This window comes from Alosa alosa, chromosome 21 (genome assembly GCF_017589495.1).
Source record: "Alosa alosa isolate M-15738 ecotype Scorff River chromosome 21, AALO_Geno_1.1, whole genome shotgun sequence".
Classification (NCBI taxonomy): domain Eukaryota; kingdom Metazoa; phylum Chordata; class Actinopteri; order Clupeiformes; family Clupeidae; genus Alosa; species Alosa alosa.
The window spans coordinates 29,954,702-29,980,282 of NC_063209.1; the positions used below are offsets into that span (position 1 = coordinate 29,954,702).

A 25,581-nucleotide genomic window follows, 5' to 3' on the forward strand; every position below is an offset into this window, starting at 1 on the left:
AAATCGCAGCCCCTATTCTCCTTGGGGAACCACCTCAAAGGTACAGTATAGGCGGTAATCTTCCCCTGCTCACACACACACACACACACACACACACACACACACACACACACACACATAGTACGCACACACACTCAGTAACATGCACACAGAGAAACACACATAGAAACACTTTCAGTAACGTATACTGTACATCAAAACCATTATTTTGAAAAGATTTTGAGATCTGATATCGAACAACACAATCTGTTTGATTAATGTAGAGTAGAAGAGAATACAGAATACACACACACACACACACAGACTCATCATAATCTACTTACATCCAGAGGCAGACAGTACACAGCTTCATTACTTGAGTAAAAGTACAGATACCCTTTGCTATGTACAAGTAAAAGTAAAACAGTTAAATGTCTACTTAAGTAAAAGTACTGACTAGTTACTAGTACTAGTTTTTAAAAGTACTTGAGTATCAAGAGTACAAGAGTAGCCAACATTTTCTAAATATTGCATTAATACTGCCACAGTGCTCACATTTATGTACAGAAACGTCCTATGTGGAGTCATGAAAAATGTTAATGTTAATACCTTGGAGAATGTAAAAGGAATTGAAAGTAAAATCAAGTCATTTTCATCTTTTCACCATGTTGCCAGGGATGGGCAGTATTTCTAATACATGTATTTAAAATACATATTTCAAATACAAAATACTATTTTGTAATTGAAACACTTGAAGTGAAAACTATCATTAACTTGTTCAGAAAATTAAAATAGTCTGGCAAGGTGGTGCCACAGGTTGGCACATTCCCGTGATGGACCTGCTGCGTCTTCATCCATTGTTTCGTCCATGGTTTCGTCTCTTATCTAAATCTGACCATGGAGTTGACTTTGGCGGAAAGCTGAAGGTGATTGCTGATAGGCTGTCCCAATCAGTGGCCTGCACAATCCAATCACGTTTGAGGGAAACAACAAATTGAGGGTTTCGAGATTTTTCTTTTCCTTTTTTTTTTAGAAGAAGTAACGGGTACTCACGGTTATGGATAGAAATGTAGTGGAGTAAAGAGTACAATATTTGCCTCTCAAATGTACTTGAGTAAAGTCATGAGTACTCCCCAAAACTGATACTCGAGTAAAGTACAGATCCCTCAAAATTGTACTCAAGTACTGTACTCAAGTAAATGTACTCCGTTACTGTCCGGCTCTGCTTACAGTACATCATAATCTACTTACTTTTTAAACTATTTAAGCTATTGCCTATTTACTTATATTTACTATTCTTTGCTGTTGTTTATTAGCCTGGAAAATCCAGACCCTGATAATCTAGAAAGATGCGGCAACAAGCATGCATTTAAAAATGTCACTGCACGCAATTGGTTAACACTAGACCATGTTTACTCTGAATGAATTCGGACTTCAACGCAATCGGATAACACTACGCCCAATGTGTACTGTCCTCCAAGCAGCGCTGTCTTCATCAGTTTAGCTGGTTCCCCAGAATGTTGGGGTAAAAGTAACGTGCATCATTGCTCTTTGCCAGAGTGTCTCGCAGAGACAATTCCATTGTGCTCTCGTGAGAACTCTGGATTTCCAGGGTAGTTGTTTATGCAAAGCAAATTAAATTGTGACATAAACACTGTCGGCCACCAAGATCTAGAGATGTGCAAAAGACCAGCATGATTACAGTTTTTATGTGTGTGTGTGTGTGTGAGTGTATGTGTGAGTGTATGTGTGTGTGTGTGTGTGTGTATGTGTGTGTGTGTGAGAGAGTGCATGTGAGTGTATGTGTGTGTGTGTGTGTGTGTGTGTGTGTGTGTGTGTGTGTGTGTGTATGTGTGTATGTGTGTGTTTGTGTGTGTGTGTGTGGGTGTGTGTGTGAGTGTGTGTGAGTGTGTGTGTGTGAGTGTGTGTGAGTGTGTGTGTGTGTGTCATCACCTCATCAGTGAGGTTTGAGCTCCGCCTGTTTCCTTCCTCTTGTCCAGTTAAAGAGCTCACCTCCCAGTCACCCCTCTAGTCCCCACACACACACACACACACACACACCATCATGACCAGAGTTTGGCTGCTGCTGCTGCTGCTGCCGCCTGCCTGTTCCATGCTTGTCCATCATCTGAGACGTAAGTCCACTTCAGACCACCGGCCAGCGAGCTGGGCTTTGGGTTAGAGGGCATTACACTGCTGGGTTAGAGGGGATTACACTGCTGGGTTAGAGGGGATAACTGCTGGGTTAGACTGCTGGGTTAGAGGGGTTTACACTGCTGGGTTAGAGGGGATTACACTGCTGGGTTAGAGAGAATAACTGCTGGGTTAGAGGGGATTACACTGCTGGGTTAGAGGGGATTACAGTAACTGCTGGGTTAGACTGGGCTCTGGGGTCAGGGTTTGGGGTCACTCTGAGCCTGAGGGATGTGGTTGGGGTCAAGAGACAAGAGACTCTCTGAACGGTGTGGTTGGGGGTTGGAGTTAGGATGTAGTTGAATGCAGGTGTATTGTGATATAATTCATCTGTGTTAATGCAGTAGTGGGTTGGGGTTGAAAGAAGATACTGAGGGCTGTACTGAGGTACTGTAATGTAATTGTGTGTGTGTGTGTGTGTGCTTATGAGAGTGGTAGGTTAGAGTTAAGTATTTGTAAGTGTTTGTGACCTACATGTTAAGGGATAAGGGTAGGTATGTTCTGTTGTAAAGGTAAATTGTTTAATGTAATGTGTGTGTGTGTGTGTGTTGTCAGGCTTCCCTGACGCTGCCAGTGTGTGGGGTGTGTTTGAGGTGTCCCAGGTGCACGGGGGACAGCCCCAATACTCTTTCAACGCGTCCGTCGCCAGGGACGTCTGCCTGCAGATGGGCGTCGCCATGGCAACCAAAGACCAGGTGGACCAGGCCCTGCATCACGGGCTGCAGACGTGCAGGTGAGCAGCACAGGACTCTAGAACAGCAGCACAGGAGCAGGTGAAGGTGGGGTCCACAGGTGGACACTTTAAAACAGGTTTATAATAGAGATTTAGAGTAATGAGAGGAGGGGAGAGAGAAGACATGGAGGGAGAAGGAGAGGAGGGGGGAGGAGAGGAGGGGGAGAGAGAAGGGAGGAGGGAGGAGGAGAGGAGGGGGAGAGAGAAGGAAAGGAGGGGGGAGGAGAGGAGGGGGAGGGAGAAGGAGAGGAGGGGGGAGGAGAGGAGGGGGAGAGAGAAGGGAGGAGGAGAGGAATGTATGTGTACTAGGGCTGTCAAATCATTATTATTTTTAAATTGCGATTAATTGCTGAATTTCTATACTTAATCACGATAAATCACATATTTTATCACATGATACAAATTCTATTATTTTGCATTTCAGAACTTTCCAGAAGTCCATATTAACAAAGTAAAGCAATTCATACCAGTGTATCTTGATTGGGAATCAAATGAATGCAGAGAGAGTTACTTTATGAACTTAACTTCAACAGTTCCCTGTTGTTCCCTTCAGGTTCGGCTGGGTGGACGAGCAGGTCGCGGTCATTCCCCGGCTCCAGGCCTCCACTCTCTGTGGTCAGAACCGCACCGGACTGGTGCTGTGGCGAGCTTCAGTCAACTTACTCTTTGATGTGTTCTGTTTCAACCAAACAGGTAGAGTCTGTTGGCCTGAACTTTCATAATGGAAACTGATATAGCTGTATTGCTAAGACACACATACTATAAAACGTTTAACTGTGACAGTGTTCTGGTGAGGGTGCTATGCTAACTCTATGCTAATTCAATGTCAATATTCTGGTGTAGGTGCTATGCTGTCTATAACTGTCTGCTAATGTTATACACCATTTAAAAGCTTTGACTGCTAACCTAATTCTGGTGAGGGCACTATGCTAACACTCTGTTAACCCAATAACAGTACTCTGGTGAGCTAACACTCTGCTAACCCAATAACAGTATTCTGGTGAGGGAGCTATGCTAACACTTTGCTAACCAAATGACAGTACAGTGTTCTGGTGAGGGAGCTATGCTAACAGTTGTGTCAAGACTCACAATGATGATTTGAGGTGCTAGATTAATAACAGGGAATGAAGTCTCAGTCCCAGTGATTAGAACAGTAGCTGTTCTAAAAGCAGTCGTAAAAGATCCCGTTCTGTAACCTGCAGACCATGAGCTCCAACTACATGGCACAACAACGACTGTGCGCCCCCTCATAACGAGCGCATCACCCCCTTCTTCCTCAACTTCACCCTCCTCTTCCTCCTCAACGTCTCCTGCAGTCAACCAAGTGGAGGAGGCCCTGAACAGCAGACAGACAGCAGCTGGAGGTGTGTGTGTGTGTGTGTGTTTGTGTTTTGACCTACAGTAAGGGAGGTTTGGAGCAAAACGGGCATAGGCCTTTCTCATTTGGCAACGCGACAAGTGAGAGTGTGATAACGGATTCCCTGGCAGGTGTATTAGAAAGAAACAAAATTCCAGTGAATATTTCACGTCTTATCAAAGACTGGCGGCTGTTAATAGTGACGTTTTTTGCTTCAAAAATAAAGCCAAGACACATAATAAGGAACATAAGGGCCGAAACTACTAATGAATAATATAGCTGTAGAAATAATATAAAAATCATATGATATGAATTCTACTAATGAATATGAAAATCATATAAAAACCATACGATATGAATTCTACTAATGAATATAAAAATCATACGATGTGAATTCTACTATTGAATATAAAAATCATATATATAAAAATCATACGATATGAATTCTACTATTGAATATAAAAATCATACGATATGAATTCTGATTTCAGTGTTATTCTGATTTCAGTGCGTATATGTCTCTGTGTGTGTGACTTCATTAAGTGATGGGAACTTTTGCATTTATTCTCCATTTGTGTTTAAATGTTTAGATACGTTGTGTGTGTGTGTCTGTGTGTGTGTGATTTATTCTCCATTTGTGTGGTGTGTTTAAATGTTTAGATACGTTCTGTGTGTGTGTGTGTGTGATTTATTCTCCATTTGTGTGGTGTGTTTAAATGTTTAGATACCTTCTGTGTGTGTGTGTGTCTTATTTATTCTCTATTTGTGTGGTGTGTGTATGTTTAGATACCTTCTGTGTGTGTGTGTGTGTGTGTGTGTGTGTGTGTGTGTGTGTGTGTGTGTGTGATTTATTCTCTATTTGTGTGGTGTGTGTGTGTATGTTTAGATATGTTTGTGTGTGTGTGTGTGTGTGTGTGTGTGTGTGTGTCTGGGTGTCTGTGTGATTTATTCTCTATTTGTGTGGTGTGTGTATGTTTAGATATGTTCTGTGTGTGTGTGTGTGTGATTTATTCTCTATTTGTGTGGTGTGTGTATGTTTAGATACGTTGTGTGTGTGTGTGTGTGTCTGTGTTATTTATTCTCTATTTATGTGGTGTGTGTATGTTTAGATACGTTCTGTGTGTGTGTGTCTGTGTGATTTATTCTCTATTTGTGTGGTGTGTGTATGTTTAGATACGTTCTGTGTGTCTGTGTGATTTATTCTCTATTTGTGTGGTGTGTGTATGTTTAGATACGTTCTGTGTGTGTGTGTGTGTGTGTGTGTGTGTGTGTGTGTGATTTATTCTCTATTTGTGTGGTGTGTGTATGTTTAGATACATTCTGTGTGTGTGTGTGTGTGTCTGTGTGATTTATTCTCTATTTGTGTGGTGTGTGTATGTTTAGATACGTTGTGTGTGTGTGTGTGTGTGTCTGTGTGATTTATTCTCTATTTGTGTGGTGTGTGTATGTTTAGATACGTTCTGTGTGTGTGTGTGTGTGATTTATTCTCTATTTGTGTGGTGTGTGTGTATATGTTAAGATACATTGTGTGTGTGTTTCAGAGGTACCCACTGTGCTTGTGATCTCTGTGATGTTTGTGCTGCTGCTACTGGGAGTCACTACTCTATGGTACATCAGGAGGTGAGTACACACACACACACACACACTCAAACACACACACACCTTAACTCACTCACTCACAGCGGAGGTGAAGGATGCTGACGGTATGTGTGTGTGTGTGTGTGTTTGTGGGTGTGTGTGTGTGTGTGTTTGTGTGTGTGTGTGTGTGTGTGACTGTGACTCATACATACCACCTGTCACACACTGATAAAGAGAGCAGAGGTGAAGGATGCTGTTGGTCCTTTCACATGCTGTCAACACATCTCTCCACAGATTAAACACACGTGTGTGTGTGTGTGTGTGTGTGTGTGTGTGTGTGGGTGTGTGTGTGTGTGGGTGTGTGTGTGTGTGTGTGTGGGTGTGTGTGTGTGTGTGTGTGTGTGTGTGTGTGTGTGTGTGTGTGTGTAGCATTGTCAGCACATTGCTGCCCATCCATCCATACCATCCACAGCTGAGGGATTTCCTTTTGATAAGAGTATCTGCTTGCTCTTCCTGACCATGACCAGTTATGACACACACACACACAAATACACACACATGCACACACACACATGGACACACACACACATGGACACAAACACACACACACAAATACACAAACACACTGTAAACACACTTAAAAAAACAAGTCAACACATTTCACTAGCTTTTTCAGAGTAATTTCAACTTGACAGTGAAGAACACAAATAATCAAGTTAAATCAACAAATGCTCCCAACTTGAAATATCTAGTAATGCCAACTCAGTATTGTAAGTAAGGTGGACTTACAGTAGGTTGGCAACTCAAAAATATATAGTATAAGTATACTGTATAACACACTCAGCACACAGTGAACACACAGTGAGGTGAAGCACACACTAATCCCGGCGCAGTGAGCTGCCTGCATCAACAGCGGCGCTCGGGGAGCAGTGAGGGGTTAGGTGCCTTGCTCAAGGGCACTTCCAAGGCCGTGCCTACTGGTCGGGGTTGAACCGACAACCCTCCGGTTACAGGTCCGAAGTGCTAACCGGTAGGCCACGGCTGCCCCAAAGCCGTATTCCCTGACCGGGAAATATGTCCTCATCTTTTTACTTAAGGCATTAAGATCAATTTCCAAAAGATGATTTTATATTCTTCTTTTTAGTCAGCTTTAGCAGAGGTGCCAATAATGCTGGGGGGTACAGTAGGTCAGGAGTGTTCAAACTGTCTGAAAATAAAAACATTGTTTGATCTATTTGGATTTTTGAGTTGTTATTTAGACTTGTTTTTGGTTAGAGTCAATATATTAGTTGGCATTAATATATATTTCCCTCACGGGATCAAAAGAGTAAATACTTATATACTTATACTATATATTTTCAAGTTGGGAGCATTTGTTGATTTAACTTGATTATTTGAGTTCTTCACTGTCAAGTTGAAATTACTCAAAAAAGCTAGTGACGTGTTTTTTTAAGTGAACGCAGAGAGTTTTTTTACAGTGCATGCACACACACACATGGACACAAACACACACACACACACATGCACACACACGTACACACATGCACACACACACACATGCACACACACACACACACTGCTTTGTATGTGAGCTCTAACCTGTTTTGTGTCTGTATCTTCTGTATCTGAAGGAAGGGGAGCGTCTGCCCCCTGCTGGGTGGACGAGTTCACTGCAAGCCCAGCGACACCGAGCTGAAGGAGGCCTGTGTGGTCCATCTCACCTCCCACACACCAGACACATCACCAGCCTCCTCCCCAACACCTGACACCACCCAAACACCATCCATCATAACACCTACAGCCACTCAAACACCACCTATCATAACACCTGACACCACCCAAACACCATCCATCATAACACCTGACACCACCCAAACACCAGACACCCAACCCAACACTGGAGATTTAGCCCAACACTGGAGATTTAACCCAACACAAAGCTGAATACCGCTGGAGATTTAACCCAACACAAAGCTGAATACATTCACCTAAAGTGGACTGTATTTTCTAAGGCATAAATTAAACATTTAGACTAGAGTAGGACCCTGTGTTGTTTTTGTAAAACGTAAATAAATCTTTTGTATTAGAGTAGAACTCTGTTCGTTTTTGTAAAGCGTAAATAAATCTTCTGGACTAGAGTAGGACCCTGTGTTGTTTTTGTAAAATATAAATAAAACTTATGGACTAGAGTTGGACCCTGTGTTGTTTTTGTAAAATGTAAATAAAACTTATGGACTAGAGTTGGACCTTGTGTTGTTCATCTGGCGTTCCAACAGCAGTGTCCATTATGACTCATAGTGTCCATTATGACTCATATGCACTCATCAAGCCCACAGCAGTGTCCATTATGACTCATATGCACTCATCAAGCCCACAGAAGTGTCCATTATGACTCATAGTGTCCATTATGACTCATATGCACTCATCAAGCCCACAGCAGTGTCCATTATGACTCATAGTGTCCATTATGACTCATATGCACTCATCTTGAATTTCCCCTGGGGATCAATAAAGTATCTATCTATCTATCTATCTATCAAGCCCACAGCAGTGTCCATTATGACTCATATACACTCATCAAGCCCACAGCAGTGTCCATTATGACTCGTATACACTCATTAAGCCCACAGCAGTGTCCATTATGACTCATATACACTCATCAAGCCCACAGCAGTCTTTCTCAAAGGACACATCACCACGCCTAGTTCCACACACACACACACTAGGGCTGTATAACATTGTAATGGTCACCCATTAAAATTATGTGTTTTATTTTGAGCATGTACTCATATGGTTTTGAATGTTACTGTTGGTATAATAGTAATTATGTGAGTCATGAACATTAGATAGGCTACCAGAAATTAAGTAAACACACGGGTATGGGACTGATTTTCACTCTGATAATGAGGAACTCCCATCAATTGGCCTGTCAATCAATGGGAGGCGTTCGTGGGACAGGCTCAAAGTTTTCTTAGGTTCTGGTATCACGTTAGGTAGGGGCAGCGCGAACAGGCCTATGTGTTTGACATGTTGGACTACGTGAGTGTGGAGTATCGTCGCACGGTCTCGGATTACCCTTTTTTGTTCTAAAGGACATTGTTGGATACTTTGCCTTTTTTCTATATGGGGATTACTCATCTGGACGGACGTTTGGCAACAAGGACAGGCTGGTGAGACGCGGGGTTTTTAAAACCGGACCGCCGTGTCCTTCCTTATTTTTTTGCGTTCGCGGAGAGGCTGCCACTTCGTAAAAGGACATTGTTTTGTTTGCTCGGACATTTAGTTATTCCACGGTCTTGACCTATTGAACAATATACTTGACAAATTGTTTTGTGGGTTGTTGTGTGGGTATTTTGGGGTTGCTGGCTCGATGCGCGCACTTTGTTTTGTTTATGAGTGAATGAATGGAGCGGGCCTACTGTAGATTCCCGCCGGTACAATAATTCTATAAAGCACGGAGGTTTAACGTTTGTGTCCTTGTGTTATTCAACCGTGTTGGGTAAAACATCCTGGGGTTATTGATAGGACGATCCATGTTTGTATTTTTTGGTTATTTAACGCATGTCCACTACTTTGATTGCCAGCAAGTGTAATGGAATAGTCGCCCCGCACCTTTTGATGCGTATTGTAGCCCTCGCTTTCGAAAGCATTAGAGAGCGTTTGTTACAACATTACTACATTACTAGTGGATAGTGATGATCTATGTGACTACATTACTAGTGGATAGTGATGATCTATATGACTACTGTGTGTTTATAACATCACTACATTACTAGTGGATAGTGATGATCTATATGACTACTGTGTGCTTATAACATCACTACATTACTAGTGGATAGTGATGATCTATATGACTACATTACTAGTGGATATTCAGGACAGATTCCCTGAAGCAGTGTGTGTGTGTGTGTGTGTGTGTGTGCTTGTGTACGATGTCTGACTTCTGCCCTTCTGTCCTGAGCTGTGAGGTCATCCGCAGTCACATGAGAGTATCTGTCAATGTGTGAGAGGAAGACTGAATACAGGGTATGTGTGTGTGTGTGAATGCAGTGTGTGTGTGTGATCTCTGGTCCGCCTCTTAAACTCTTCAGATGTTCCAGATTACTGAGCTAATCTCCTTGGACAAAATGTCCTAGTAATGCATCTGATGTGTGTCTGAGTGCAGGAATATGTGCGGGAGTGTTTATGTTTCTACATGTGTGTGTATGTGTGTGTGTGACCATTGTGTCTATGTATGCAGGTGTGTGTGTGTCTGCATGTGGTGTGTGTGTGTGTGTGATTATTGTGTCTATGTATGTGTAACCCACCTTAAAGTTTGGTTACTAAGACCATAACTTTAGTTTTAGAATGGTTTGAGTACAATACATATTTAAATATATAAATATGAATAAGTAGTAAGAACAAGAAGCTGAGTTTACATGATTATATGTATTTATTTTTCATTCTCTTTTTGGTCTGCTTGAAAGTGCACGTATTTGAAAAGACTTTTATTGTGGTATAGTCATCTCCTAGGTGACGGGGTTTGTTTTTTCACTCGAGACTCCACTTGAATGAATTTGATTAGATTACGTGATTCATAACCCTCTTAAGAAAAATAATACTTGTGTAATAATCTACCTTTTCTAAATCTAACTATCTTATCGAATCATCGTACCCTTCCTTGTACTTATTTTTCTACGGATTGTTGAAGACCTGTGTTTTTTAAATCTCGAACTCCGGTGAGTTAAAATACTCCGCTAGCATTCTGCTAGCGAGTGATTAGCACCGCTAATAAATTCAATAGGATGATTAGCAGGCTAATCTGAGATTTGCTTTTACTTTATTGTTCTTTTAAGTGCTGCTATTGTAATGATATTGTCTTTATGTATGTTTCTGAGTAATATAGAAGTTATTAATGAATATATTGAATTACCAGTACATGATTTTATATGACCGTTGATAGTAACGAACTCCTAAGAGAGACGTTAAAGCGATAGTTCGGAGTAATTTCACCCTAGGGTCCTTTTCACCATGACCCCGAGCCAAACACCCTCCCAGAACCTGCTGTCCCTTGGTCGAACCCTGGTCGAGTAGCGCTGTTAGAAACTAATGACTTTCTGCAGGCGTAATAGAACCAACTTTTATCTCGTAAATTACCCCACTAATAATGCCCTGAATGGTACGAACCTTCTACAGTAGTACAACTATGTTCTTTACTCATAAAACGAGGCATTGAAAAGTTTGTAAGTACACCAGGAGTTAAATAACACTTGCCTGATGGACTCTACTCTCTGCTACTATCTACCGCTGCATCCGCTAGCCTACCTTGAAAAGTTACTGTAGAAATGAAGTGGCCATTTTTCTTTAGCAGTTAGTTGACAATGAAGTAGGGAAAGGACAGTCAATTTAGCAGAATCAGCACCTTAATTAATGTCATTACCACCTGGGTCTGCTGTGAGAAAATGGTCGTTTAGCTCATATCCGTATCACAGGTTTGGGCCAAATCAGTGTTTTGTATTTTAAATGCACCTCCTGACTTCCAGTTGAGTTGCGGAAATTGGACCTGGGACAAATCTGTGAACCGGTGATAAAACAGCATTGCTAGCAGAGCTGAAACCTCTATCAGGAGCAGATCTGGCCCACAGTCAGATACCGTATGTCCGCTACAGGCGGATCTAAAGGCTTTTGGGCCAAAGGCCCAAAGGAAATTGTTATCTGGGAACTTAGTTGAATTAGAACTGTAACTGAATTGGAATTTAGTGAGATCTTACGACTTTGATATTTAATATATGAGCTTAATTGTATTCTCAAACTGCTATATATGCAGATTGTTTTTTATTTACACTGGAACACTGGATGGCGAGTCAGTCCCCTTGGATCGATTGAACTGTTCTGCCCTTTCATACTGGATAACCAACCCCTCGAACTGCCCTTTCATACTGGAGAACCAACCCCTCGAACTGCCCTTTCACACTGGAGAACCAACCCCTTGAACTGATCTTTCATACTGGATAACCAACCCCTTGAACTCGACCCCTTGGATCTGTTCCCTGGATACATATAAGCCTTCACACATACACTGACATTGTACACTCACACCACCTTACCCAGGTATTTCTTTTCTTTTGGACATTTGAGTTTTTAACTATTGATTTGATACTTTGCATTTTTAAGAGCTCTTTTATTATTTTATAGGGTTTTGTATTTATTTACTATTTATTTTCTATTTACTAATTTATTTCCTCTTACTTGTATATACTTGTATTTAATAAACCGGCATTATTTATTTATAACATTTTACATACTGGTGTCAATTTACTCCCCCCTTAATGCCGAACCTAGAACTGGCCTAAACCTAATCGTAACCCATAGAGGCACCTCCTTTTACTTTAAGTAAAGTAGAGCAGAGGGGCGCTACATATGCATGTGGTGTGTGTGTGTGTGTGTGTGTGTGACCATTGTGTCTATTTTTGTTATCAAGTTTTTTATTGTATTTTATAATTCATACAAGCAACAAACAGAAATACATCTAAGACAACAGATAAGACAACATACAACATTCAACCACATTCACCCTCCAGGTCTTGCTCCCCACACCCCAGCCCAAAAAGAAAAAAAAATCAGTTAACTGAAACAGCTCAACAAAGTTGATAAAATTATATACCAAGTTAGGATGGAAGATGAAAAGAAATCGAGTTAGCAGAAAGGGGCCATGAGGCCATGGCTACTATCCCAACATACTGTCAATAAAAGATGACCATAAATTAATGTTTTTAGCCTGAGCGCCATGCATTATGGCCACAGATTTCTCTAGTTTAGCCAGATCTATAACGGTGTTCACCCAGTGTTGACAGGACAGATAAGGTTCCTTCCATCGCTGTGCTATAAGCTTCTTGGCAGCAGTAAGGCCTACCAGGAGCCAGCGTTGGTGCATCAAAGAAAGGTCTAGACCAGAGATATCGTTCAGCAATAGGATAATTGGGGAGTGGGGGATGGTATGCTCAAGTACTATGGACATCTTGTTGGAGACCATACTCCAAAAGTCTCTCACACCAGGGCAATCCCAGACCATGTGGATGAAGCTTCCTGTAGCTCCTAAAGAACATAGCTGGCAGTGGGGAGATGGGTTTAGTTTCATCAAAAATGATTTACGTGGAGTGCAGTAGAGTCTGTGTATAAAGTTATAATGAATCATCTGATGGTTGGGATTACGCGATGATAGGGCTATCCTTGACCAGACTGTGGTCCAATTGTATTAGGTGCAATTGAGAGATCATGGCTCCAGTGACTATCAACTTGCAGGGTTTTTTCTACACGTTTGGAGATGTATGTGTAAAGAGAGGAGACCAAGCCTTGGCTAGATAGACTACCACACATGTTATGGAGTGGGCGAGGCTCCAAAAGTTTCTCCCCAGGGACTCGTAAGGCACAACAGAGTTGCAGGTAGAAGAAAAGTGCCAGGTAGGTTGTAATGTGATGTGTGTGACTGTGTGTGTGTGTGACCATTGTGTCTATGTATGCAGGTGTGTTTGTGTGTCTGCATGTGTAGTATGTGTGTGTGTGTCTGCTTGTGGTGTGTGTGTGTGTGTGTTGAGGTTGATTAAGTTGAAGGCGTGGGAATCAGTGAGAAGAGATACCACTTTCACCTGCTGATCAGCACTGATCTCAAGGAATCTCAAATCCTCATCAAGATCAACCACACACACATGTACAGACACACACACACACACACAGAGTCGTAGTTGTGGGATCTGTAGACTCCCACAGGCAGATGAAGGACACTGAGCCAATGGGATTAGCGATCACACCTGCCTGTCTGGGACAGACACAAACACAACATGAGTGTGAGAGAGGAGAGGCTGAAGGTGTGTGTGTGTGTGTGTGTGTGTGTGTGTGTGGTTTGGCAGGTAAGTTCTGTAGGGAGGACTTGGCAATGTTTGGCCAGATCCAGCCACTAGAGGGAGCTCCAGGCTATGGATAAAAGTACCATAAGCCTCCAGGCTGAGAGGAGGGGAGAGGAGGAAAAGAGGAGAGGAGAGGAGGGGAGAGGAGGGGAGGAGAGAGGGGAGGGGAGAGGAGGAGAGGAGGAGAGGAGGAGAGAGGAGGAGGGGAGAGGAGGAGAGGAGGGGAGGAGAGAGGAGGAGAAGAGGAGAGAGGAGAGGAGGAAAAGAGGAGAAAGCAAATCCAGCAGAGTAGGACGTGCAGTCATGAAGCAGAGGGAGAGCAGAATGGAATGTACACACCCACATACACACACACCCACACCCCCCCACATACACACACGCACCCACACACCACACACATACGCCCACTTTGCAGATTCCTCATCTGCCAGGAGGTGCATGAGATTCAGAAGCAGACACATGCACACAACATGTACACACACATGCACACTCACATGCACGCACACACACATGCACACACATATGTACACACACGTACACACACACGTACACACACAGAGGGCCACACATGCACACAAACATGCACACACACATGTACACACACATGCATACACACATGCACACACACGTACACACACAGAGGGCCACACATGCACACAAACATGCACACACACACACACACATGTAACTGCAGAGCAGTGTCTTCCTGTGGGCTGCATTGGGACTATGTGCTGCTCTGTGTGTGCATCTTAGTGGATATGGATGTGTGCAGGAGTGTGTGTGTGAGCATTTGAGTGAGTGCATGTGTGTGTGTGTCTTTCTCTGTCCCTGTGTGTGTGTGTGTGTTAGTGTGCTCTGTTTTACTCAGGAATGTGACTGGTGGCCCAGGTTTTAACAAGGTCCAGTAATATTTTAGTAAATCATACCAGATGTAGAGTCTCTCTCTCTCTCTTTTCTCATCTCTCTTTTCTCATCTCTCTCTCTCAATGTAATTAAAATATTAAAATGTGCTTTACTGGCATGACAAATGAAGTATTTGCATTGCCAAAGCAATCATACAGAAGGATGCATAGAACAAGATATTTAAACATCTGCAAATTTAAGTAAACCATTATACACTTACATACACCTGGACTTCCTAACCAACAGAGCTCTCTCTAACTAGTCTGTTAGGTTAGTTAACCACACCTCCTTAACCATCACCCTGAACACCGGCGTACCACAGGTATGTGTGCTGAGCCCTCTCGTCTACTCCCTCTTCACCTACGACTGCACACCTGTACATGGCTCTAACACCATTGTCAAGTATGCAGATGACACTACGGTGATTGGGCTCATCAGCAATAACGATGAGACGGCATACAGGGAGGAGGTCCAGCACCTAACATCGTGGTGCACTGACAACAACCTGGCTCTCAACACCAAGAAGACCAAAGAGCTAGGACTGTCTGAAGTCTAAAGCTAGGACTGAGGTGGGACTGAGGTGGAACCCTTGCCTGAAACCCACCCCATCCATTGCATTAAGCTTGGTTCTGCCTTCAAGATCTACAACTCCATCTTGAAGGGCTCGGCCTACAGTGACCTCTGAGTTTCAGGCCAAGAAGCGGTGAAAAATCCTCAACTGGGGAACATCTGTGAGAAGACTATTGTTCATCTCTAGTTAGTCTTTGCACTTTTGTTCATTAGTGTCGGTGTTTTTTTCTTTCTTTATTTACTTGTTTTATAGCTTGGTGTGGAACGCATAGCTCATTTTTTACCATTAAATCAGCCAGTCACTGCATGTTATAGTTCTGTTTCTGTTATTCATTTATTTAATTTGTTTATTACAATGATTTTTATCCCTCTACTGAAAACGTAGGCATTGTAGTCTCGAGCGGCTGCAGCACATTTGGAGTCTACTTCAACCACCTCCACACCTCTTGTAAGTAAGCTGTTCATGACCTTGAAAAAAAGCTAATTTCTAATGTATTTTTTAGTGATGCCATGCTGTGATTTACCTTATTTTCCGGACTATAAGTCACACTTTTTTTTCATAGTTTGGCTGGTCCTGCGACTTTTTGTTTCAATTTTGTTTCAATTTAACTCATAAAATAGCTCTTCTTAATAATTTATATTGTTGGTTGGTTTAATATTGTTGCCAATGAAAAGTCATCATCCTACACCATGAGTCTCCAACACGTTGCTCTCAAGCTACCAGTCGCACGCAGCCCCTTTCTGAGCCAGAGGCTGAAGCAATAACCTACATTTACTGTAAACACAATTGTTGCTGCCAGGCATCAGCCTACGAATTTTTAAAAAAAGTAAATCATGCATAATTTAAAAAATAACTAAATGTAGGCTATCTTAGAGATCTTTGGCTATACGGAATACGGTTTCACTTGCAGCACAGCACACGCTCCACATCTCGCAATAAGCGGATGGAAATCCCAACACTCTTTCATACATGAAACTTAATAGTAAACCATTAAATACCCCACAGATTTCAGTGGACATCAGTCCCGATATTTAGCAATATAATCAAACAGTCCAAACGTAAATCAAATCTCAAATTGAACATCTTCTGCTTTTGATAGCCTACCGGTATGCCGCTCCAAACGAAAAGTAGGCCTATGTCTCACAATAAAACGCAAGAAACAAAGGCCTATAGCTGATCGCTGTTTTGCTACCAATTATCTTTCACGTAATAAATATGCACAGAAAGTGAAAGTAAGCCTACTATGCGCTCTGTGTCTGTAGCTGTCTGTTCACGTCCGCAATCGATTATAACGCATCCATGTTCTCCCGCGTTATAGGCTGTCATGCTTCTGTGTTTGCAAAATTCCTTACGGTTCCTGATCGCTAAACGTTTGTCGGTAGCGTTTGATGCAGAAGCACCTATAATTTGACTTCAGCGGTGACAAATCCTGCTGAGAGAGAGAGAGCAACGAGAGAGAGAGGCAGCCCCAAAGTGGTCCTGCGCGCGCGCGCGCGCGTGTGTCTCTGCATGGGGTTCAATTGAAGTTAGAGTTGGTCCGTCCAGTCAATAGTCCCGCATTCAGGCCACTCCATTATTAGATTAATGTCAGACAGCGCTGTAAAATCTGTGGGAATTTCTTGCACTATGATGGCTAGAGTTGCAGGACTTTTATTAGTATGCTCAATACTTAGTAATAATTTATGCGCAATACCCGCGCTGAAATTTAGGCCCTGGTTAAATGCGCATCTCGCTCTCTTTTTCTCTCAGCATGTTCTGCTGCCAATTTCTGCCAATATGTCGTCCAAAATGCTTGATTGTATTGCATTCTCCACATTTTTAGCTAAATTTTAATTTACCACATCAGCATTTTTGTTCAGTGAATCTTTTGTAAATTGCTTTACAATAGCGTCGAGGCCTTGTCAGCAGCCTCCGGCTTGCCTCTTGTCACTATTCACTCCGTCTTCAACATTCCCTGTAGAATTCTCAATATTTTTTGGCCTCAATGTGTCCAGTTACATAGTCTGTCTGTTATTAGCAGGCAGTTTTTAATTGACATCTGCAAAAGCAAGTTTTGCAGCGTTCTGGACTTTGCAACAGAGACGCTTAAAGGAACTCTGGACTACTCCGCCCTGCAACAACACCGTTCGGGCTTGCTACTCCTCCCCGAAAGAAAGCGTCGGAGCGGTGTGCGAGGAAGCAGAAGAGGGCAAGCTGGCGAGGCGTCGGGCCAGGCTAGCGGCAGGCAACTTCGCCCAGCAATACCATCCATTCTCCTGGCAAATGCGATCACTGGACAACAAAATGGATCACATACGACTGCTGAGATCAACGAACCGACAGTAAGTAACTGCTGTGTGCTCGTCTTCACTGAGACTTGGTTAAATGACAACATTCGGACTCTGCTGTACAACTGGAGCAGCTAGCATGCTATCGAGCAGACAGGGCCATTGTAAAGGGAGGTAAATCACGAGGAGGAGGAATCTGTGTTTACATCCGTGGACGAATGGTGCGGGACACTGTAGTAGTATGCAAACACTGCTCACCACTGGCAGAGTTTATGATCATAAAGTGCCGTCTTTTTTTACCTGCCAAGGGAAATTACTGGCGATTCTGCTAGTCGCAGTATACATCCCGCCTACCAACAATAACAGCGATAGGAACGCTGCTCTTAGTGAACTGTACCAGGCTGTCAGTGAACAACAGACAGCACACCCAGGCGGTTTCACCATCTTCACTGGAGATTTTAACCATGCTGATCTTAAAACTGTACTTCCAAAGCTACACCAGCATGTTGATTTTCCAACAAGAGGAGATAACATCCTGGACCTGGTCTACACTGCACATAAAGGAGCATACAAAGCCACCCTCCCCCACATTGGACTTTTCAGACCATATCACTGTTATGCTAATGCCGCGATACAGACAAAGGGTAAAAGCGAACAAACCGTTTGTAAGCAGGTAAAAGTGTGGCCTGAGGGAGCCTCGATGCTCTTCAAGACTGCTTTGACACAACAGACTGGGAAATGTTTAAGCAGGCAGCCACTTACAACAACCCGGACAGACATAGAGGAGTATACAGACACTGTAACCTCTTACATCACCAAGTGCATCGATGATGTGACCCACACAAAAGACATCATCACTCGGGCTAACTGGAAGCCATGGCTGACAGGGGATGTCCTCAGGCTGCTGAGGGCCAGAGACAAAGCCTACAGAGCTGGGGATGAAGCTGGCATGAAAACAGCGAGAGCCAACCTGTCCCGTGGCATCAAGGAAGCAAAAAAGGAATACACTCACAAGATAACCACCCACTTCAAAGACAGCAGGAACGCACAAAGCCTATGGCAGGGCATTCAGGCCCCTCACGGACTACAAGCCCATGCCACAGAGCTGTGTGAGAGCAACATCCCTCTGCTCAACAACCTGAACCGCTTCTTTTGCTCGCTTTTGAAGCACAAAACAGCACCTGCCCACAGAAGACCCATCCCCCTCTACATGAGCAGCCCCTGTGCCTCTCTGCCGACAGCGTGGAAAAGGACACTTGCTGCCATCAACACCCGAAGGGGCAACAGGTCCAGACAACATCCCAGGTCGCGGCGCTGAAGGACTGTGCAGGGAGCTTAGGATGTCTCACAGACATCTTTAACACTTCCCTGAAGCAAGCCATGTCCCATCATGTTTCAAAGCTGCCACCATCATACCTGTGCCGAAGAAAACTGCTCCATCCTGCTTCAATGACTACCCTCTGTGGCACTGACACCCATCATCATGAAGTGCTTTGAGCTGCTTTTCATGTCACACATCAAAGCCATTCCCCACCCTGGACCCTTCCAGTTTGCATGCCACCGAGCCAAGTGGTCCACAGAGGGATGCAATCTGCTCTGCCCTCCACCCAGCCCTCACCCACCTGGAAAAAGAGACTCATATGTGAGATTGCTGTTTATAGACTTCAGTTCTGCATTCAACACCATATTACCACAACAACTCATCTGCAAACTTGACAAACTGGGACTCAGTACCTACCTCTGCAACTGGCTACTGGATTTCCTCTGTCAGGAGGCCCCAAGTAGTACGTGTTGGCAACAATACCTCAAGCAGCATCACACTGAGTACAGGGGCCCCAAGGCTGCGTGCTCAGTCCGCTGCTCTTCACCCCTGCTGGACGCATGACTGCACTGCAACCTACAGCAACAATCACATAGTGAAATTTGCTGACGACACAACTCTGGTGGGGTCTCATCACCAAGGGCTTTTATTTAGACTCAATACAGGTTGGAGGTCAACCATTTGACCACGTGGTGCAGGGACAACAAACCTCCTGCTGAACGTCAGCAAGACCAAAAGAGATTGTTGTTGACTTCCGGAGAGGTCACACCCAACACCTGCCACTGACCATCGACGGTGCTGTGGTGGAGAGAGCGAAGCAGCACCAAATTCCTGGGGGTGCACATCAGTGAAGACCTCTCCTGGACCACCAACACTGCATCACTGGCGAAGAGAGCTCAGCGCCGCCTGTACTTCCCTGGGCGGAAACTCAGGCGCAGCAAGTGCTCCACCAGCCATCATGACCACATTCTACCAAACAGGCACCATCGAGAGCATCCTCTCCAGCTGTATCGCTGTAGGGGGGAAGCTGCACTGAATACAACAGGAAAGCCCCTGCAGATAGTGAACACAGCTGGAAGGGATATTGGTGCTTCACCTCCCTGAAGGACATTTACACCATTCCACCTCACCCGCCAAGGCTGCATCCAAAATTGTGAGTGATGCAAGTCACCCCGCCACAATCTGTTTGATCTACTGCCCTCTGGAAGAGGTACAGAAGCCTGCGCCCCGCGACTACCAGACTCACCAACAGCTTCTGTACACTGCCGTAAGGGATGCTGAACTCTCTCCTCCTCCCTCCCTCCACCCTCAGCTACATAACATCCTGGACATTGGACCCAAAAATGGCCGCCTTGCACTACTCCTAACTTGCACACTTGCACACTTGTACACTTTACAACTGGTGTTGTTGTCCTGAAACACAACACTTCTGCTGCTCTTACATAACTTGCACCACTATGCCACTTTCTTCTTTACTTAGGTCAAACAGAACTACCCCAAGCCTTTTTTATTGGCCTGAATTTTGCACCAGTATTTTTATTGACTGTCTATGCACAATTTCAACCACATTTTGCTGCTCTTATTTTTTCATTATTATATGTGCCCTCTTATTTAATTTATTTACTTACTTTTTTGTTTATTTTGAATGTTATGTTTGTCTGTGGACCTAAAATTGGTAAAATATGTCTTGTCTTCACCGTGGGGATAGTGAGAAACGTTTCTCGATCTCTTTGTATGTCTGGAACATGTGAAGAAATTGACAATAAAGCTGGACTTTGACTTTGACTTTGATTAGTCTTGGATTTTGTGAAATAAATGTCTAAATATCACCTGCTTGCTGCAGCTTCAGTCTGCACTGTCCTTCTGCCAGCTTGTTATCCACATAACTCCAAAATGCTTGATGGCATTCTCCACATTTTAGGCTACATTTTCATGTACCACATCAGCATTTTGTTCATTGAATCTTTGTAAATTGCTTTACAATCACTGCCGGGCCTGTAGGCCTTTTGCCTGGCTTGCCCTAACTTCGGGTCACATCCTTTTAAAACCGCTTTTTCTATTGTGAGAGTTTAATCTGCTGCCAGCTTGTTACTCCATCGCCCAAAAATGCTTTGATTGCATTGCATTCATACATTTTTAGCTAAATTTTCATGTACCATATCAGCATTTTGTTCAGTGAATCTTTTGTAAATTGTTTACAATTACCACTGGCCTATTGCCTGGCTTTGTTTCAGTCATCCGTCCTAAAACTGCATCTTTTTTTCTCTCTTGGAGCATTTAATCTGCTGCCAGCTTTGTGACTCCACATCGCCCAAAATGCTTGATTGCATTGTATTCTCCACATTTTAGATACATTTTAAATTTACCACATGGCATTTTTGTTCAGTGAATCTTTTGTAAATTGCTTTACAATAGCGTCGAGGCCTTGTCAGCAGCCTCCGGCTTGCCTCTTGTCACTATTCCTCGTCTTCAACATTCCTGTAGAATTCTCAATATTTTTTGGCCTCAATGTGTCCAGTTACATAGTCTGTCTGTTATTAGCAGGCGGTTTTAATTGACATCTGCAAAAGCAAGTTTTGCAGCGTTCTGGACTTTGCAACAGAGACGCTTAAAGGAACTCGGACTTCCTCCGCCTGCAACAACACCGGACTCGCCTGCTACTCCTCCCGAAAGAAAGTGTCGGAGCGGTGTCGCGAGGAAGCAGAAAAGGGGCAAGCGAGGCGCCCGGGACTAGCGGCTATTCAACTCGCCCAGCAATACCATCCATTCTCCTGGCAAATGTGCGATCACTGGACAACAAAAATGGATCATAATGATCAAGGAGAGATCAACTTAACGGGACAAACAAGTAAGTAACTGCTGTGTGTGCCTGGGTCTTCACTGAGACTTGGTTAAATGACAACATTCCGGACTCTGCTGTAACTGAACGCTAGCATGCTATCGAGCAGACAGGGCCATTGTAAAGGGAGGTAAATCCGCGAGGAGGAGGAATCTGTGTTTACATCCGCGACTTAATGGTGCGGGACACTGTAATAGTATGCAAACACTGCTCACCACTGGCAGGATTTATGATCATAAAGTGCCGTCCTTTTTTTACCTGCCAAGGGAAAATTACTGCTTGATTCTGCTAGTGTAGTATACATCCCACTACCAGCAATAACAGCGATAGAGCGGCTCTTAGTGAACTGTACCAGGCTGTCAGTGAACAACAGACAGCACACCCAGAGCCGGTTCACCATCTTCACTGGATTTTTAACCATGCTGATCTTAAACTGTACTTCCAAAGCTACACCAGCATGTTGATTTTCCAGCAAGAGGAGATAACATCTGGACCTGGTCTACACTGCACACAAAGGAGCATATAAGCCACCCCCCCCTCCCCCACATTGGACTTTCAGACCATATCACTGTTGGTGCTAATGCCCGCGACAGACAAGGGTAAGCGAACAAACGGTTTGTAACGGGTAAAGTGTGGGCTGAGGGGAGCCTCCGTGCTCTTCAGACTGCTTTGACACAACAGACTGGGAAATGTTTAAGGCAGGCAGCCGCACAACAACGGGACAGACATAGAGGAGTATACAGACACTGTAACCTCTTACATCACCAAGATGCATGGGCGATGTGACCCACACAAAAGACATCATCACCGAGGGCTAACTGGCCATGGCTGACAGGGGGATGTCCTCAGGCTGCTGAGGGGCCAGAGACAAAGCCTACAGAGCTGGGGATGAAGCTGGCATGAAACAGGGAGAGCCAACCTGTCCGTGGCATCAAGGGAAGCAAAGGAATACACTCACAAGATAACCACCCACTTCAAAGACAGCAGGGCACAAAGCCTATGGCAGGGCATTCCAGGCCCTCACGGGACTACAAGCCCACGCCACAGGCCTGTGAGCAACATCCCTCTGCTCAACAACCTGAACCGGCTTCTTTGCTTTCGCTTGAAGCACAAAACAGCACCTGCCCACAGAAGACCCATCCCCTCTACATGGGCAGCCCTGTGCCTCTCTGCCGACAGCGTGAAAGGACACTTGCTGCCATCAACACCCGTGGGCAACAGGTCCAGACAACATCCCAGGTCGTGCGCTGAAGGACTGTGCAGGGAGCTTAAGGATGTCTTCACAGACATCTTTAACACTTCCCTGAAGCAAACCATCGTCCCATCATGTTTCAAAGCTGCCACCATCATACCTGTGCGAAGAAAACTGCTCCATCCTGCTTCAATGACTACCGCCCTGTGGCACTGACACCCATCATCATGAAGTGCTTTGAAGCGGCTTGTCATGTCACATATCAAAGCCATTCTCCCCCACCCTGGACCCCTTCCAGTTTGCATACGGCGAGCCAAGCGGTCTACAGAGGATGCAATCTGCTCTGCCCTCCACCCAGCCCTCACCCACCTGGAAAAAGAGACTCATATGTGAGATTGCTGTTTATAGACTTCAGTTCTGCATTCAACACCATATTACCACAACAACTCATCTGCAAACTTGACAAACTGGGACTCAGTACCTACCTCTGCAACTGGCTACTGGACTTCCTCTGTCAGAGGCCCCAAGTAATGCGTGTTGGCAACAATACCTCAAGCAGCATCACACTGAGTACAGGGGCCCCCAAGGCCGTGCTCAGTCCGCTGCTCTTCACCCTGCTGGCGCATGACTGCACTGCAACCTACAGCAACAATCACATAGTGAAATTTGCTGGCGACACAACTCTGGTGGGTCTCATCACCAAGGGCGACGAGACTCAATACAGGTTGGAGGTCGACCATTTGACCACGTGGTGCAGGGACAACAACCTCCTGCTGAACGTCAGCAAGACCAAAGAGATTGTTGTTGACTTCGGAGAGGTCACACCCAACACCTGCCACTGACCATCGACGGTGCTGTGGTGGGAGAGAGCGAGCAGCACCAAATTCCTGGGGTGCACATCAGTGAAGACCTCCTGGACCACCAACACTGCATCACTGGCTAAGAGAGCTCAGCGCCGCCTGTACTTCCCAAGGAAACTCAGGCGAGCAAGTGCTCCACCAGCCATCATGACCACATTCTACCGAGGCACCATCGAGCATCCTCTCCAGCTGTGTATCTGTGTGGGGCGAGGAAGCTGCACTGAATACAACAGGAAAGCCCTGCAGCAGCATAGTGAACACAGCTGGAAGGATTATTGGTGCTTCACTCCCCTCCCCTGAAGGACATTTACACCACCCACCTCACCCTTAAGGCGACCAAAATTGTGAGTGATGCAAGTCACCCCGCTCACAATCTGTTTGATCTACTGCCCTCTGGGAAGAGGTACAAAGCCTGCGCCCCAAGCACTACCAGACTCACCAACAGCCAGTTACACCAAGCCGTGGGATGCTGAACTCTCTCCCTCCTCTCCCCCTCCACCCTCAGCTACATAACATCCTGGACATTGGACCCAAAATGGCCTGCACTACTCCACTTGCACACTTGCACACTTGTACACTTTACAACTGGTGTTGTTGTCCTGAAACACAACACTTCTGCTGCTCTTACATAACTTGCACCACTATGCCACTTTCTTCTTACTTAGGGTCAAACAGAACTACCCAAGCCTTTTATTGGCCTGAATTTGCACTAGTATTTTTATTGACTGTCTATGCACAATTTCAACCACATTTTGCTGCTCTTATTTTTTTTCATTATTATATGCCCTCTTATTTACTTATTTACTTACTTTTTTTTTTACTTGAATGTTATGTTTGTCTGTGGACCTAAATTGGTAAAATATGTCTTGTCTTCACCGTGGGATAGTGAGAAACGTAATTTCGATCTCTTTGTATGTCTGGAACATGTGAAGAAATTGACAATAAAGCTGACTTTGACTTTGACTTTGATTAGTCTTGGATTTTGTGAAATAAATGTCTAAATATCACCTGCTTGCTGCAGCTTCAGTCTGCACGTCCTTCTGCCAGCTTGTTACTCCACATCGCCCAAAATGCTTGATGGCATTCTCCACATTTTTAGCTACATTTTCATGTACCACATCAGCATTTTTGTTCATTGAATCTTTTGTAAATTGCTTTACAATTACCGTCGGGCCTGTAGGCCTTTTGCCTGGCTTGCCTCAACTTCGGTCACATCCTTTTAAAACCGTCTTTTTCTCTATTGTGAGAGTTTAATCTGCTGCCAGCTTGTTACTCCACATCGCCCAAAATGCTTGATTGCATTGCATTCTCCACATTTTTAGCTAAATTTTCATGTACCATATCAGCATTTTTGTTCAGTGAATCTTTTGTAAATTGCTTTACAATTACCGTCGGGCCTATTGCCTGGCTTGCTTCAGTCACGTCTAAAACTGCATCTTTTTCTCTCTCGTGAGCATTTAATCTGCTGCCAGCTTGTGACTCCACATCGCCCAAAATGCTTGATTGCATTGTATTCTCCACATTTTAGATACATTTTGGTGTACCACATGGCATTTTCTTTCAGTGAATCTTTTACTTTGCAATTACCTTCCTGCCCTCCTCTTGGCTGCCTTCACTCCTTCGTCTTCATTAACATTAATCTTTTTGGCCTCAATAATCTAGTTACATAGTCTCTGTTTTTGGTTTTGGATTTTGTTAAATACATTTCTAAATAAATGCGACTTATAGTCCGGTGCGACTTATATATGTTTTTTTCTTGTTCATGAAGCATTTTTTGACTGATGCGACTTATACTCAGGAGCGACTTATAGTCCGGAAAATACCGTAAGCTATAATGACCTATATCCCACCCTTATTTCATGCATGGCAGGATGGAACCACAACCCATCACCACCTCCGTCTCCT

At 44.1% G+C, this 25,581-nt stretch overlaps 1 protein-coding gene across 1 annotated transcript; it reads left to right on the top strand.

Annotated features, from left to right (window-relative positions):
- Positions 1-1,957: 1,957 nt before the first annotated feature.
- Positions 1,958-8,029, top strand: lyve1a (lymphatic vessel endothelial hyaluronic receptor 1a). The gene is made up of 6 exons (XM_048231652.1): positions 1,958-2,114; positions 2,728-2,905; positions 3,459-3,598; positions 4,108-4,269; positions 5,804-5,882; positions 7,472-8,029. The coding sequence occupies exons 1-6, from the start codon at positions 2,045-2,047 to the stop codon at positions 7,782-7,784; spliced, it is 942 nt and encodes a 313-aa protein (XP_048087609.1). The 5' UTR covers positions 1,958-2,044; the 3' UTR covers positions 7,785-8,029.
- Positions 8,030-25,581: the final 17,552 nt, after the last annotated feature.